Raw genomic sequence first — 15,394 nt, forward strand, 5'->3', positions numbered from 1 at the left:
GCACTCTGCCTCTGGTTACTCATCTTCCCTGGAGCTTAGCCTCAAGGACTGCAGCCCCAGGCGATGCCTTACCTGATCCCACAAGGGCTTGTGCTGGGCAAGGCAAACAGGACCTGCTTCTGCCAGCACCTGCTCACTGTGACTGCAGAATGGGCTGCATTGCCAGGGCTGGAAGGCACAGGGAGGATGGGCAGCAGCAGCTCAGGGGAGCCCAAGGCAGGAACAGAAAGATTCAGGCACTGGGGTTTACAGCTAATGCCATTCCCTAATGCTGCACCCGATCCCAGCCTCAGGCATGTCCGAGGCCACTGGTCCTGCTGCGGTTCCCCAAGGCTGGGTTTGGCATGGCTGCTCTCACAGAGGCAGCACCTTAGGCTTGAGGGGATAAAAGCCCATTTTTTCTGCTCTTTAAATCTGCCCCCTTTTGCTTTCAGGCCAGAGAAGCAGCAGAACTGAAGGAGCTGGCTGCTCCTGCTGCAGTAGCACCCATCAGTGTTTCCCCAGCTCAGCTTGTGGCACCATCCACGTTACCATGGGATACTGCCTCCCAACAGCACAGTGATGTAGAGCTGTTCTCCGGGAGAAAACAGGCACCTGAGCTCCTGCTGCTGCCCTGGAAGCAGCACCTGGGAAGGGACAGGACTGCTGCTGCCCCTGCACTTGCCAGGAGTCCCTGATCCAAGCCACAGGAACCATCATAGCTCCTGCAGAGATGCTTTCCCAGATCTTCTTTACAGTATGCACAACAGTGCGGGTACAAGAGATCTGCTACAGTCACAGAAGAGCCTTAGAAACTGCATTTCTAGGATGATCACAGCCCTTATGTTAAAGCCGAGTGCTACAATTAAAAATAGACGAGCTCTGCCAGTGTTTTTACAGAAAGGGATGAGCCAAGACAAGGACCACAAAATCTGGTCTAATTCAACAGCAACCAGGCCTAATCCAGGCTGAAAGACAGCATGCAAGTAGCTGTAGTCATCAGGGTAGATTTATATTGCAAACTGGAAATGTATTTTTAGAATTGAGCCTGGAAAGTGTCGCTTCAGAAGGAGATCAAGCTTGCCATGGAAGGATCGTTATGGGATTTGCAGAGCACCTTCCAACACAGGAGTCTCCTGAGGTGACTTCATGTTAAACCTTCCAGAAGGCCAGGCTCATTCCTGCAGGTGCAGCAAGCCCAGCACAGCTGGGATGGGAAGGCCTCATCCTCAGCCCACACCACCACACTGCTCAGGGCCACACCAGGCACTCCTGCTCCAACCCAGTGGCTGAGTCAGCAACAGAACCAGAGCACTCTGCTCTCCCCAAGGAAAGTCACAGCAACCTTCCTGTCCATGCTCCTGCCAGCACCCTGTGCTGCCCCACTTCTGCTTTGGGGAAAAAAACAAAAGGGCTTTATTAGCCAGCTGCTGCCTTCCAGCAGTGTTAAATCCATGCAATTTCCTACAGCTGAAAGGCAAATTAGTTCATTAAATCACCTGCTTTACACATTGCACTGCACAGAACAGGGCAGCCACACACAAACCAGAAGACTGGCTGCTCATTTCCAGAGGCACTTCTGCAGGGCTTCACTGAACTTTAAGAAAAGTACCTACACTTAATGTCATTTTCCCATTTATTCCCTTATTAGTTCCTTATACCTGCAGTGGTCTCCCAGGGAATAGTCCTGTCCCATCTGTTGCTTGCACCACCAATGCTTCTTGCCAGCCCAGCAAACCTTTAAAAGCAGGTGGAAGCCACAGAGTTCACCTGGGGCTGGTCTTTGCAGCTGCAAGGGGCTGCTTTACGCTGTCACAAGTGGAGCTGTGATTGTCTTGAAGCCAGCAAGGTACCACCTCTTGCAGCACCAAAATTTGTTCAAAAGGATTTTCCTTAGAGTTCAGAGTGCTTCAGTCATCTGTTTGAGTACTTTTAATCACTTTACCATTTACAGAGGACTATTGCAATTGTTTATCAAAGAACAGAAGCCTGGGGAAACTCAAACAGGGTACCAGAGTCAGAGGTGCTGTTGTTGGTGTTGGAACTTGCTCCTCAAACTACTCAACCATTGCTATGCTGCCTTTGACAGTAGGATTTCCCTGTCTCAAGTGTTTGAGTGTCCATGTTCTGCCCTTCTAAAAAGGGGATTAACAAGCGCAACTTGGGTGAAGAAAAGTACAAAACAGCAGAATGTGGGGCAGACTGAAGAGTGACCTTAGCCTAACACTCCCCAGAGACACAGCCAGTTCTGCTCAGACACCTTTGTCTGGGATGTCTTTTTTTGGGGGATAAGGAGTGGGGTAGAGAAGTACAGTGTAAGCATAATGTATCATCTTAAATGGGGATGAGCCTTAACAAGGGCTGCATGTTGGGCATGACCCTCTTCTTCCCCTCTGTAGTTCCAAATATACCCAACTGCACCCCTGGCTCCACACCAGCCTCCAGCTGGGCCTCCAACACCACTTCCCATATTCCTCCTACCATCCTGTGCTCCATCTGTGCTCACAGTTCAGCTCTGTGTTACTCATACTGCTTTGTAGCTGCCATCGTGTCCTTTAGTCATGTTCCTATAGTCAACAAGATCAGGACCAGAGAAGTGTCAGTTAGACTTTGTGGAAGATAGAATCAAGAGCTCTTGTCATTTTCAAAGAGCCCATACATTTAGTTCAGTTTTTGCTTACATATGAGTATTTGTAACTTACTCATTTAACTGTGTCTTTTAAACAACAAACTCACCTTTAACACAGGGTTAAATATAAAACACATTGAGAGGACACATCTGAAAGGAGCCATTCAAAGCCATGACCAGGGAAAACATCCAAAGTCTTTACAGCTGCTGCTTCTCTGTGCTCTTAATCCACATGTGCAGAACAGAGAGACACCTGAGGTGACAACTGAAGGGCCACCCCCAGCCACCTTTCCCATCTCTTGGAAACAAAGCCAGAGTCCCAGAATTTCTGTTTTTGAAAAGTGTTTACTCACGTAGTTTAAATAAATTAATTTGCAAATAAAAATTAAAACTACAGTATACTATAGTTTGAATAAGATGATTAGAACAACTACAATACAGGGATTTCTTGCTGCATAAGTTTCATTACTTAATGCATATAATCTGGAAAATGTCAAAAATCAGTTATATTTCTATGGAAAGGGAGTAACAGCAGTTACTTGTCCATGACAGCTAACTCAACTTATAGTACAGGTTTCCTGACACATGCATTTCCTGAGTGAACCAAACAATATATATAATTTCTTTTTAAAAATGGAGAAAGAATTGACAGTCAAAGTAAGTAATTCATGACATCTAAGCAACACAGGTCTCTTTAAACAAAGAAAATTTTAGAACAGCTTCAAAAGAAAAATGAAAGCTTTGCTATAAAGTACAGAAATTTGTTACTGTCAATTATACAGTACATATTTAAAAAAAAAAAAAGTACGAAGCTGGCCGAAAAAGTTCAAATCAATCCTAAAATCGTCAGGTTGCCATGAAGCACAGTGGGCTGGCAGCAGAGCTGCATGTAGTGCACTGGTCTTTTCTGGTAGATACAGAGGGGAAGGAGGAGGAGGAGGAAGGGGAGAGCACAGAGAGATCAGAAACCAGAGCCCACGGCAGCATCTGACGCTGAGGGTGTGAGCCCAGCCCAGCCCCAGCTCTCCCAACAGACTGCCAGCTGTGCCCAGCTGCCCGAGGATGCAGGGACATGGGTACACATCCCCTGGCTACCAGGCTCCACCTCTGTTCCACATGTGGCCCAGATGAGCATCTGCACCTGGCAAAGGGGCAAAGGCCAGGCCTGAGCTCCCCCCACCTGTCAGCATCCAGCTGACAAAGCCCTCTCACGCTGGGACTGTGGCCAAGTCACAAACTGCTCCCCACACACGGGCATCCACCTCTCCCCTTGTCCCTCCCCCACCCCTAAACAGCAAGGAACAGAACAAGCCTCATCTCTCTGGTCTGTTCATGTTTAACACTGGAAAAACCCTCACAAATGTCACTAATGCTAAATAAAGAGAAGTGTTAGCGTGAAGGGAGAAAAAAATCCTTAATCTAGACTAAGTTGCATATTCGAAGAGTCTGGTAAATATTCTCCTCATAACCAGATCTTAAGTACAGTCCTACCAAAAAGACATTTTAAGAAGTCCTTCTTAGCTACCTTTCAACACGGTTAAAGCACAACTTTATACCATCATAATTTGCATTAGCTTTGTTTAAAAAGCATTTTAACTATTCTAAGAACTCAGTATTTTAGATTAAAAGATTTTTCTACCGTTTTCATCCCACGTTCTTCTCCATCCAGAACTACTCTACACATCCAATTGCTGGATGTAACACACTATGACCATGCTACTCTCTAAACATTCTAAATATTTTCAGTAATAAAGATAAATAGAAAAGAGTTAATATACATGTTATATTTTACAATGTTTGCATCCAAGCTGTAAACTAATGTTCTTTGAACTATTTACCCTCCATATACAAAAAGAATGAAACACCTTTCAAACACTGTGGGCATGTGATTCAAAAAACATTAAACCGAAGGCATTGAAGTTCACTCTACAACACTTTCTTCACCTCTTCAGAAGTAGTTATTAACTAAAAAAAGCAGGATGTCTCCCCCTTCTCCCCCCATTTCTTCTATTTCCAGACTTTTCTCAATAAAGAGGGATTTAAAAAAACCAAAAAATTCTTCATCTTAATGCAAACCAGCAAAGCCCAGAGAATACGAAAAACAGTTGGTTTAAAAATGAGAATCGCTTAGCTTATCAGTTTACTGCAGTCCTTGGGAACACCTGTGTTAGTCGAGAGGCCCTTGGAAAATGAGCCTGATGTAACCCTGCTCACCAGCCAGCTGATGCGCACAGAAGGGACAGGCTGCGTGAAAAGTGTGAGTACCATGAGGAAGAGGAATTTGGGACCAATATGCAGTTGTCTTTTCTGAGCACACGTGTCCACACGGGCTGAATGCATGAGTTGGAGGTCCGGCATCCACATAAAATCCCGCTTCACACCCGAGCCACAGAGGCACGTAGGGGCCAACGGAGCGGCACATGGGGCACTCGCGGTCCTTGCCGTCCCTCTCCTCTTTGTTCCCCCAGTTGTGGTAGCCGTGCACGTGGCCGCAGTTCAGGTACACCCACGGCTGCTTTTCATCTACGACATCTTTTCTCTTCATGCTGGGGAAGGCCAGGGTGTTGAAGCCCACGGGGCACTGGGGCCTGGCTGCGTTGATCTCCTGCCTCAGAGCCTCCAGGTGCTTGACGGTCGGCGTGCGCGAGAGCCCCTCGGCCGTGCGCCACAGCAGCGTCGCCCCGCACAGGTCGATCAGGGAGCCGTCCTGCAGCTGGTTCGTCTCGTTCTCAACCTTCACATGGACACAGACACAGACAGCCGTCACCCAAGGGTCTCTGAAGAGTAACAACGTGCACTTCCACAATACAGATCTGCCTGGAAGAGCCATCAAACTTTCAAGCAGCTTCTGACTGTCTCCACAAGACACCCACAGAGAGCCCAGTATCAGCTTCTCTCTGCCTATTTTTTTTTATTTTTTGGAAAAACCCCATCCCAACACCTTAAGAGATTAATGTGTGCATTAAAATAGACCACAGTGAGTCAAGAAAAGCTCCTCTCCCATCGCAACAGCTCCCTATTCCATCCCTATAGCGCTCCCAACTATGTTACTTGAAATTCCTCAAGGAGTATCACAAGACTGTTTTAGTTCTCCATCATATTTTAGACTGTTTTCTTAAAACACCCCTTTACATATGGCTTTCCCCTCATCCCATTAGCACTTCTAGCTAAATATGCCAGTTAAATTGTGCAATGTAGCATTTCTTTTTGATGAAACATCCCAAGTCACACCAAACCCAAATATCTCCAGGAAATGTCCCCAAAGCTTTGGAAACAAGAGGAAGAGAGAAAACTCAGAATGCCAACATGGAAATGAATACCAATAAAATTATAACTATTCTTCATTATTCTATAAAAAAGGAAAAGTGGGAAAACCTAAAAGCATAAACTCACAAGGGAGAAACAGGAAAATACTTGTAGAACGTGCAGCGGCCTAGGAGAGTTTGCAGAAATACAGAGTAGATTGGGAGCTCTATTTAGGAGAGCAGCCTAGATGTGCAATGAAGTACTAGTTTGCAGATAAACTCAGTCAGTTATTAACGTTGAGCAAGACACTTTTGTGCACACAGACACATAAAAAGCAGTGCAACTAACTGCAGAGGTGACAACTGCATGGAATTCCAGCAGATTCCAGCTCTGTGCCCAAACTGTAGCTCTTATGGCAGCACCATTTTAAACAGGTTGCATAAAATACTGGTCACTCCTCTCACCATTTTTCCCCTCTGTTGAGCTGATCTGGTTTCACGGAGGCTGAACACATTCCCACACACAGAAATCTCTCTCCACACCCCTGGCTTGGAGTCTTCTGTGAATCCATTACGAGGGTGCATAACAAGAACTCCATTTGTTGTTAGTCCATCCATTTGCCCATCTGATGTCTTCCATTTTGCAGCTTTCTCCTAAAAGAAATCACATCAATGAGAACCTTTAATTTGGCTGAAGTGGAGTTTTGAATTAGTTTAAAAAATAAACCTGCACTTAGCTTTCAGTGTAAAAAAGAAAAAAATTCCCTTACCCCAAGAAAAATGTTTTTTGAGGAGTCAAATCCTGCAGCATATATTCTTGCTGTAAAGGGAGGGTTACGTTCACATATGATTCTGCAGGCAAACCTTGATATTGTGCTCTGCACAGATTGTGTATCCGAATTACTCTGACTCCCAGGAACTGTATCTGTTACTACAAAGTCTATTGGACTCTCCGTTGACCGACCAATCTGGAAAAGCATTTAAAAAAACAAAAAACTGGTCAGAGGTTTGTCTTTGGGTCTAGGACTATTCAAATTCAAAGCAATTAAAAGCAATGATACAAAAAACATTACAGTTTAAAGCATTCCTGTCCACCAGTCTATTAATTTAGGTTTCTAAAGCTTCATCTGAATTGATGAATTTTTCTGCCTCCAAAAGATCAAAGTTACTCTGAAAGCTGGGTACAGCCAAATGAAGGAAGGAGAAATAAAATGATGTAATTAAGTCAGTTCTGAGATGATTTCCCATTGAAGGCCTTTTCATCAGAGAGGTTACACTCAGGTCAGGCAGACCAGCTGCAGGGGCACCAAAACAGCCAGGGAACAGCAGTTAGAGGGAAGAACACTGACATGCAGTCACTTTTTATTGCCCAGAACATTCTGAATGGTGCCAGACTAAGTCAATGTATAGATGTTTGAAAATCAGATTACATGAGCTGTCTCTTCAGCTCTGGCAGGCACTGAGAAGCAGCAAAGCTTTTGTGAAAGGCCAGGTACCAGGTGGTTGTGGTGGAGAGGGGCTACATTTACACATTCAGAACACAAGAATGTAACATCTGCGTACAATCAGCTTTTCCTGGTAGCTGTACCTCCTTTTCTGGCTGCAGGGAACTATGAGTTTTGCAGTCCCACACAACTGTACTGAGTTTGATAGAACTGCACAGGCATCCCTGCTTTTCCAGTCAACTCATCTTGTACTTTTCCTTGCAAAGAAGAAAACTAATAATCCTTTCCCAAACATTCACATAGTTCGGTTTAAAGGCCCCTTACACACTACTACTCTCACTTCCAGAGCTCTCGGTCTTTGAAAAAAGGTGGCTATATTAAGACTGATTAACTGCTGAGCAAGAGACCCAAAAGCTTGAGGTGTTTTTTTGGTGAGGGCAGGGGAGCTTTCATGAGAGTAAAACTGCTTTGTCAGAATTTATTTTTCTACTGCTTCTTAGGTAGGATAACCCGTGAGTACACGGGGACTGCCAGAGGCGATTTCAGAGCAGCGCACATGCCAGAGCATGCCTGAAGAGAGAACGCTCACACAGACATCAGCTTATGCTGCAGTGATTTCATTACAGTCCTTTTGCTCTGTTGTAAGTATTTGCAGTTGCAAAGCAGCTTCCTCCACCACTTCCCAACACCTGCCACCTCCTTAGATCCTGCAGTGGCGTCACAGCTAAATGCTGTGACAGCAAAACTCCTTGCCATAAACTAGTGGCAACAACTAGGGGGAAAAAAAAGCTACGCCAAGATCAGAGTCTGGGAATCAGAGAGAACAAAGCACACATTAAAAAGAACCCCAAAACAAACCCCTTCCTTTTGAGAAAAACAGGAAACAATTATAAGATATGAGGGCACACCACAGCTGCAGATGTGTTTGTGGTCCCTTCTCATACACACAGGAACTGCAGCAAAGTTGTGAACTGCCATCATCAGCACTGAGGCTCCTCTCTTCACATTATCTAGTGCTTTAGACATTTCTGGGTTTACTTAATGAAGTTCAGAGTATTTTTCATATTAGTTGTGCCAAAAGCTTTCCTGTGTTTCCACACTGTACTTCTACCCTGTCTCCAACTGGCTGATCCCAAATCCCTTTGGAACTTTGCTTCTGGCATTTACAAGTGCTTAAAGAGAATGGTGCCCTTTATTCTTCATTTTGCAAGGAGGGACTAGGAGACAGATTATGTGACTTGCAGACCAGCAATCAAGGGCAAAACCATAATCTTGTGCATTAGTCACAAAACCCCCCCAACTTTCACCTTTGCCCAAGACTAAAAGAGATGTATAGACACACACACTTGTTCACAGGATAGCCTTTGGAATGAACAGAATTAAATTGCTCTCAATAGTGAGTGCAGAAACTGACACACACAAACTTCTGGGTCTGAAGGAAAAAGCCTGCTGAGATGATGCCTTGTTTGAAACTACCAAAAATGAGAATACACACATTTACTTCACGTACCTGGAACATATCTGTGTTGCTGTCATGAGTATATTCAACTACTACTGTCTGGGCCCGAGACAAAGTGTAAGATATGCTGTGTTGGTCCTTATTACTTATTGCCTATAGAAAAATACCAAATATTATTGAACCAGTGCACAATAATTCTACAGTGTACAGCAGCAAAGCAGCCTAAATATAGATAGAGATATATATATACACACCAGCCTCTTGTGCTACTTAATGCATTAAGGCAGATGGTTGTTAATGACACACCTGCAGTTCAACTCCACAAACCCCAGTCCTGGCCACTAAAAAAAAGCTGCAGGATTGATTCAGCAACAGACCAAACTGGTCTCTTCACCACATGCTGCAACTAAATAAACATTACCAGGGCATATTATTAGTCATATTTTGCGTTAAAGCAACATTGGCCTGAACACAAAAGGACAAAACAACCAAATGCAAAGGCTAAAACTGAATGTAACACCTTCATGGCCATCTCAGTGTGAACCTGGCTAACAGCAAAATGAGGACAAAAACTTAGGGACCGCATTCTAAAAACAGGATTTGAGTTAATACTAAAATCAGTAATGACTGGTTTAAGATACATAGATTAAAAAATGGAAACTCAACATAGGTTGCAGAAGTTGTAGCAAAGGTTTGTTAGTCTAGATGTTCATTCTGCAATTACCTTCTAAGAACTAAAAAACACTTCTAAAAGTGCTGCTAAACAGCACTTACCAGACCATAAAAAATTTGCAAAAATACATAATTATTTTCACAGAGCTACAAATGTAGCTCTATTACAAGAATTTCAGTAGAAAAATGCTTCTGATTTCAGAATACTTGATAGCGTTCCCTGAATTTAGAATCAAGATCCTTAGGTGTCAAGGTATTCTGGGAGTCAAACACTTAACACTACCAGATTTGTTTAAAGACCTGATCTTGTCACTGAAGTTTCTAAACAACCACTAAGCATCCTGAAATTCCATTGTTTTAGTAGAAATGCTCCATTAGTTATTGAACACAATTGCACACACACTTGAATAGCCACAATATTTCACAGTAATACCTTAACTATGATGTGTTAAGTTTTGACATGAAATACAGTTCAACTTCAGGGCCTAAGCCCTTCCTTTTCTGCTTCTTAATGGGAACTCTGATTACAAGCCCTCTGAAACATGCCCTGCAAAACCCACCTGTCCTGATCCCTGTGGAATTCCTACCCACTGGATGGAGCACCAAGTGCATGTGGAGCTTTGGCAAAAGATCATTTAAAAGTCAGCTGCACACCAAACAAAGTTAGTCCTGAAGCAGAGTGAGTGCAAAACCACAAAGTCGAGAACAGATATCTGTACTAAGTTTGGAAGGAAAACAGAATACGAAGTTTTTTATATAACTAGCCTGTGCCCAGAGCATTCATGCTTCAAAACTATTTTTTTTTCCCCTGGCCATGGCAAGGACTATGCACCCCCAGTCTTCTTTGCTGAATTGTTTTTTCGCTAACCCTGACAGGTACTAAAAAACTTTGGATAAACACAAACCATTCCTTTCCTAGTCAGATATTTATGCTGTTTAAACCATTTCCTAACAGTTCTTTATATGGCACAAGGAGAAATCAGACATACTTGAAGGGAGAAATGGAGCCTACCTTTGCTGCTTGAGGGGTACAGGCAATGTGCACAGTGCTGGGTTTCACCCCATTTGCCTTGGGCCTTTTAAATAAAGCAAACCTACTTTTTCTTCTTCCTCTATCTCCATTTGGGAGAGACCCATTGTACCTATCAAAAAGCACAGAAAAAGAACAAAATCAATCATTTGTGTATTACCTAGTTTCTCATGAGACACAGACCCACAAGAACTTTCATTCCAAGCACCAGGTATTCTCAATTAGTATAGTGTTACTAATTACAGATTTTCAATTAATCACATTTAAATCCAAGAATTGATTAACACAATATTGAAACATGCCCAAAGGATTGCAGTGCAGAAAACCATCAGACTCTTACACACAAACACTTACCCCAATACAATCAATTCACCATATTTGACTGGTGCTTTTGATGGATGATTTTCTTGATCAGGAGAAAACATGAGCTTAGCTAATGACTTCTTCTCAAACGTCAGGTCTCTGATCAAGAGTTGTGGCACACTTTTTTCATTATTTCCTGTAAAAATAAAACCAAAATTAAGTGTAAGAGAAAATACTCTACTCCAATTACACAAACTTGCACACCAATCTGATACCTTAGGTACAACGTTTCATTTTGGTTTTGCCTGAAATAATTTTTAAAAACATATATATATATAAAACCACACAAATTAAGACTGAATTGCCTTGAAGAACTGACAGATCACCAAAAAATTAGTTTAGAAAATTGCACTATGGCCTTAAAACATCCACACTTGTTTTCCTCCATGCTAGTTTTTACAATAAATGACACATAGCTTCATTTATTATATTTCATTCAGCTGTTGAAAAATAAAGCCAGATAGGCATTAAATTTAAAGAAAAAAAAACACAAATCAAGACCAGCCCATTAGCTGCAGAGGCAGAAGTTTTCAGAAGTGTCTAATTCAGAGCTTTCCAAGAAGTTTCTGGATTTGCATATGGAAGGAAGTTGTATGACAATTAGATATTGAGCCTACCATAAAAGTTTAGGGTGTGCAATGTGATCTCTCATGTTTAGCCAGAGACAGAAGAGATATAAACATCTGTTTTAAAGAGATTTCCTGAGGGAATTCCATGTAACCCCTAATGAAAACAGTCCTGAAGTGCATTTTTCACTCAGACTTTCGCTTTGAGGAACAGTTCATATTATATTTTTTACAGCTTCTCATTAGTAGCATTTCCAGACACTTTTGACCCATGCAGCTCATGTCTGACCTTTCTCTAGAGAAAGCCTATCCAGCAGAGCACTTGATAAAGTGCTTGATAAAGAATAAAGCTAATGAGAGCCTGTTTGAGGCTTTCTTTAACAGAAATAAGAACATTCCCTTGGTCCTTTCAGGTGAGTTTTCATACCAACTCCAAGAGCTGCTAACCTTTTTTGGTACTGATGGTTAACATTCTGCCTTCTGTGCAAATGCACTTTTTGACCCACACAGCACTTTTTGAATCCTGTCATCAACTTTGATCACAACTACAGTGCTGTATCTCCACTTTCTTCCACCTTGACTAGACCGTGATTATTAGCAGAAGAGATGTCATCATGCAGATTTTATCTATCCCCATGTTATGTTGTAAGAACAAAGAAAAGGATGTGGCAGTGCTTGACAGCCTGTTCACATTTGTTCAGAAGCTGATGCAAATATCCCTTTACTGACCTTATCTCTACACCCTCTCCCAGTCTTTGCTCCTCCACAGAGAAGCTTGGCCTTCAACATGTTTTCTCAAATCTACAAGCTCTTATTCAGCATGCATATGTTGATTGCCATCTGCAATCAGCTCACAGTGCTCTCTAAAATCGCCACTTTGCTCCTTCATGCTATTCCACATATTTGGGAGGGCTTCTCATTAATACAGGCAAAGACATCACATTGTCCCCAAAGCATTTGCTATGATGCCTGCAGAACACAACCAGGAAAATAAATAGAAATCTTTCAATTTCTCCTTTCATTTCTCATTATTTTCCAAATCTCTTTTTTTCAAGTCTGAGTACTGTAGATTTCATAGTGCTTGAAACAAGTTAACTGCAGCTTGTCTTAGTGGCTAGCACACACAATATTACAACAGTACCCTGACCCACTGAGAGATAAGCACATTGCAATAAGCCTTTAATACATTTAAAGACACTGCTGTGACATGCCTGTGTCCCATCTCCAGAACAGTGACACCAAGCTATTTCTGCTGCCTGGGAAGCAGCAAGCACTTTCACTCAGCAGCTGTCCTGGTTCAAGCCTTAGGGTACCCATCACTCAGCTGGTGCTGAAAGTGAATTTTACTGATCCAACAGTCTCACCCTGTCACACAGGAACAGTGGCATTGGCACAGGAGAGAGTCAAGGATGCTCCAAAGCATTTCTGGATTGCTGACCCAAGTGTAGCAGTAACTCCCCTGGGATTGTCAACTTACTCATTGTTGTAGGTTTTGCCTTTAGAATTCTAAAATGAAGACACTAAAGCAAACTTATCACATGAAAATGTGACCTTGAATGATGGCAGTAGTCACAACACATTGAAGTGAAGAATGCCCCATTTGATAAAGAGAGCCCCACAACATTAACTGTGTTCATAATTTTCATTCCAGGACCCTCCTTGCCTCCTGGCACCACCCCCTGCTTCGGAGCACCACACGTGAAACTGTGCCTGTGAACACACCTCAGGGCAGTTTTACTGACATTAATACTGAACTATATGGATCCTAGTGTTTCATAGTGCTTAGTTCTTTAGACTCATTTCCCTTCTGAAGTATTTCTACTTATGGAGTATAAATCTTCATGATTTCTCTGTATATAAAAATAAGGATATATTTTCTATGAATTATTTTTACAATCAACTTCAGCATTTCTTGTTTTATTTTAAGATCTTGCATTTTATTTGCTTGCACAAATGTCTTCTGGAAGAGCTCATCTTCTCATGTCCTCCCCACATGGATAACTTATTTTCTGCTTGCATACTAATCTCCTTAACAGCCCCTTCCCTGCAATTCAATCTTCTTCAGAGACAACTAATTTAATCTTGGCCAATGGTTGTCCTCTGCCTTCACATTTAACAACTCACAAGAAATACTGCCATGAAACTACAGCAGTGTCTGTAATGAATCAGCACAGGACTAGGAAACACCACGACACGGTAAACAAAGATTTGAACAATATAACCCTATATTACTGTGTTAAAGAGCTAATCCTTTCACTCAGAGAAAGTGGGAAGGCAAACATTTTAAATAACTTTAGCCATTAGTACAACAACAGGTTTGGTGCAGCTTCTCCTCTTCCTCCATTTATCCAAGTGAACATTTTTAATGGAAAACTATAAGAATACATGTCTCTGTCTGAGTCAACTTCAAAGGCTCATGAAAATAACACCTGAACAGTGAAAGGAGACTCTAATGTTTTACCTGCACAAGTGACCAGAGAACTGTGCAGAAGTGATAAAAGGGGTCAGCAGTTCCCAGGGACAGACTTCAGCAATACCAGGAGTTATACAGAAAATCTGAGTATAAGGAAAGATGTCCCACATCTATTGCTCAGTTCCTCTTTAAAACATTTTCTCTTGCTTTACATTTAAAGAAATCCATTCAAGTTTATTTTGCACATGACAGAAATCCACTTCTTACTAGACTTCAGGAAGACTTGAGCATTAGACATCTAGAGCCATCATTAATAACACACCCTACTCATCATCAGACTTTGAAAAGTCTGTCTAGAATATTTGAACTTAATTTTTTTTCTAATGCATCTCAGAACCTTTATGAGCTTCACACACCACTTTCACAACTGCTACACCCCCAGGTTATCTTAACTCAAGCACATACAAGTTCAGCACTCCTAAAAAAATAATCAGTCCAACATACACACTACTTCTCTTCCAGTGTGATTGGCCTGCTGCACTGTACCCAAAAGGAAAATATTTTTGCTCCCAGAAATAACAAAGATCAATTATATCCTTCCAGTGAGGTCCTGAAGATCAGCCCAAGGGAAATTTCATGTCTCCAAATAAAACTCAAGTGTTGTCCCAGTGAAGATGAGCCTAATCTTCCATGGGATAACATCTCCACTCCTGAAACAAAGCAGGCTTATGGATCATTTAAAGCTGAGTGAAGAACTTACTTGAAGGAACACCGCAGAGTAGAAGAAAAGGATCCACCAAAATATATAATGGGCCTTCTCTTGTAGTATAACCTAACCAGTTTTTTATTCCTGAAGTACTAGTTTTCTTCAAAACGAGTACTAGTTTTCTTCAAAAAGGCTAATTGAAAAGACAGCTTGGCTCTGAAGGGCCAGTATATAGCTAAGGAACCAACAGTTTGAACAAAACAAGCAAATTACATTTCTGCTGCTTTTTGCAGCAGTGTTTCCAGACATCAGTGGAACAGGCTTCAATGGAGCAAGCTCTGAACACGACTCTTCTAAACTCCTCCAAGTACCTTCAAGTACTCATAAGGAATAAGATGTCAATTACAAGATCTCATCTCATCTAATGTTCTTCCAAAAATCATAGAAGTGGCAGCAGCAAACATTTCACGTCAAGATCTCTGCTTCTGCCAAAGAGAAGAGACTGAAGCCTGAAAATGCTTACCTTTGCACAGTCCTGTATTATGGATTTGAAAAGATTTTGAGAGTAAAACAACTCCCATGGCTAAAGGCAGGCACAACTGTTTGTGGTTAGCCCCAGACCACAATGGGTAGCAGTTAAAATCCTTCAGTATCAAAAATAGGAAACTGGAACAGGAAGAACTCATCAACAGGTAATACCTTTTTATTCTTAACACTGGTTCCTCTGGGGGCAGCAGAAAGCTCAATGCTCACATGCAACTGTTTTGAAGGACTGCAAAGTGACAACTGAGCTGAGAAAAGTATTTAAAATTTGTTTGAGGAAAGTAAGTCTGGTTTCTTACAGACCTTCCTGCTCTCTAGTACTCACTGAAGTGTGTACTTCACTT

The 15,394-nt window shown here is 42.2% G+C and overlaps 1 protein-coding gene across 3 annotated transcripts in view; it reads right to left on the reverse strand.

Annotated features, from left to right (window-relative positions):
- Positions 1 to 2,933: 2,933 nt before the first annotated feature.
- PELI1 (pellino E3 ubiquitin protein ligase 1) overlaps positions 2,934 to 15,394 on the reverse strand; it is a 43,058-nt gene continuing 30,597 nt past the window's right edge. For all 3 annotated transcript variants that reach the window (XM_058835295.1, XM_058835294.1, XM_058835296.1), the window contains 6 exons: positions 10,814 to 10,958; positions 10,442 to 10,571; positions 8,809 to 8,910; positions 6,624 to 6,821; positions 6,319 to 6,507; positions 2,934 to 5,342 (listed from right to left, as the gene is read on the reverse strand). In XM_058835295.1, the coding sequence (XP_058691278.1) occupies positions 4,776 to 5,342; positions 6,319 to 6,507; positions 6,624 to 6,821; positions 8,809 to 8,910; positions 10,442 to 10,571; positions 10,814 to 10,884 (1,257 nt within the window). In that variant the 5' untranslated portion in view covers positions 10,885 to 10,958 and the 3' untranslated portion in view covers positions 2,934 to 4,775. The remainder of the gene's footprint in view (positions 5,343 to 6,318; positions 6,508 to 6,623; positions 6,822 to 8,808; positions 8,911 to 10,441; positions 10,572 to 10,813; positions 10,959 to 15,394) is intronic.

This window comes from Poecile atricapillus, chromosome 3, assembly GCF_030490865.1.
Source record: "Poecile atricapillus isolate bPoeAtr1 chromosome 3, bPoeAtr1.hap1, whole genome shotgun sequence".
Taxonomy (NCBI): Eukaryota; Metazoa; Chordata; class Aves; order Passeriformes; family Paridae; genus Poecile; species Poecile atricapillus.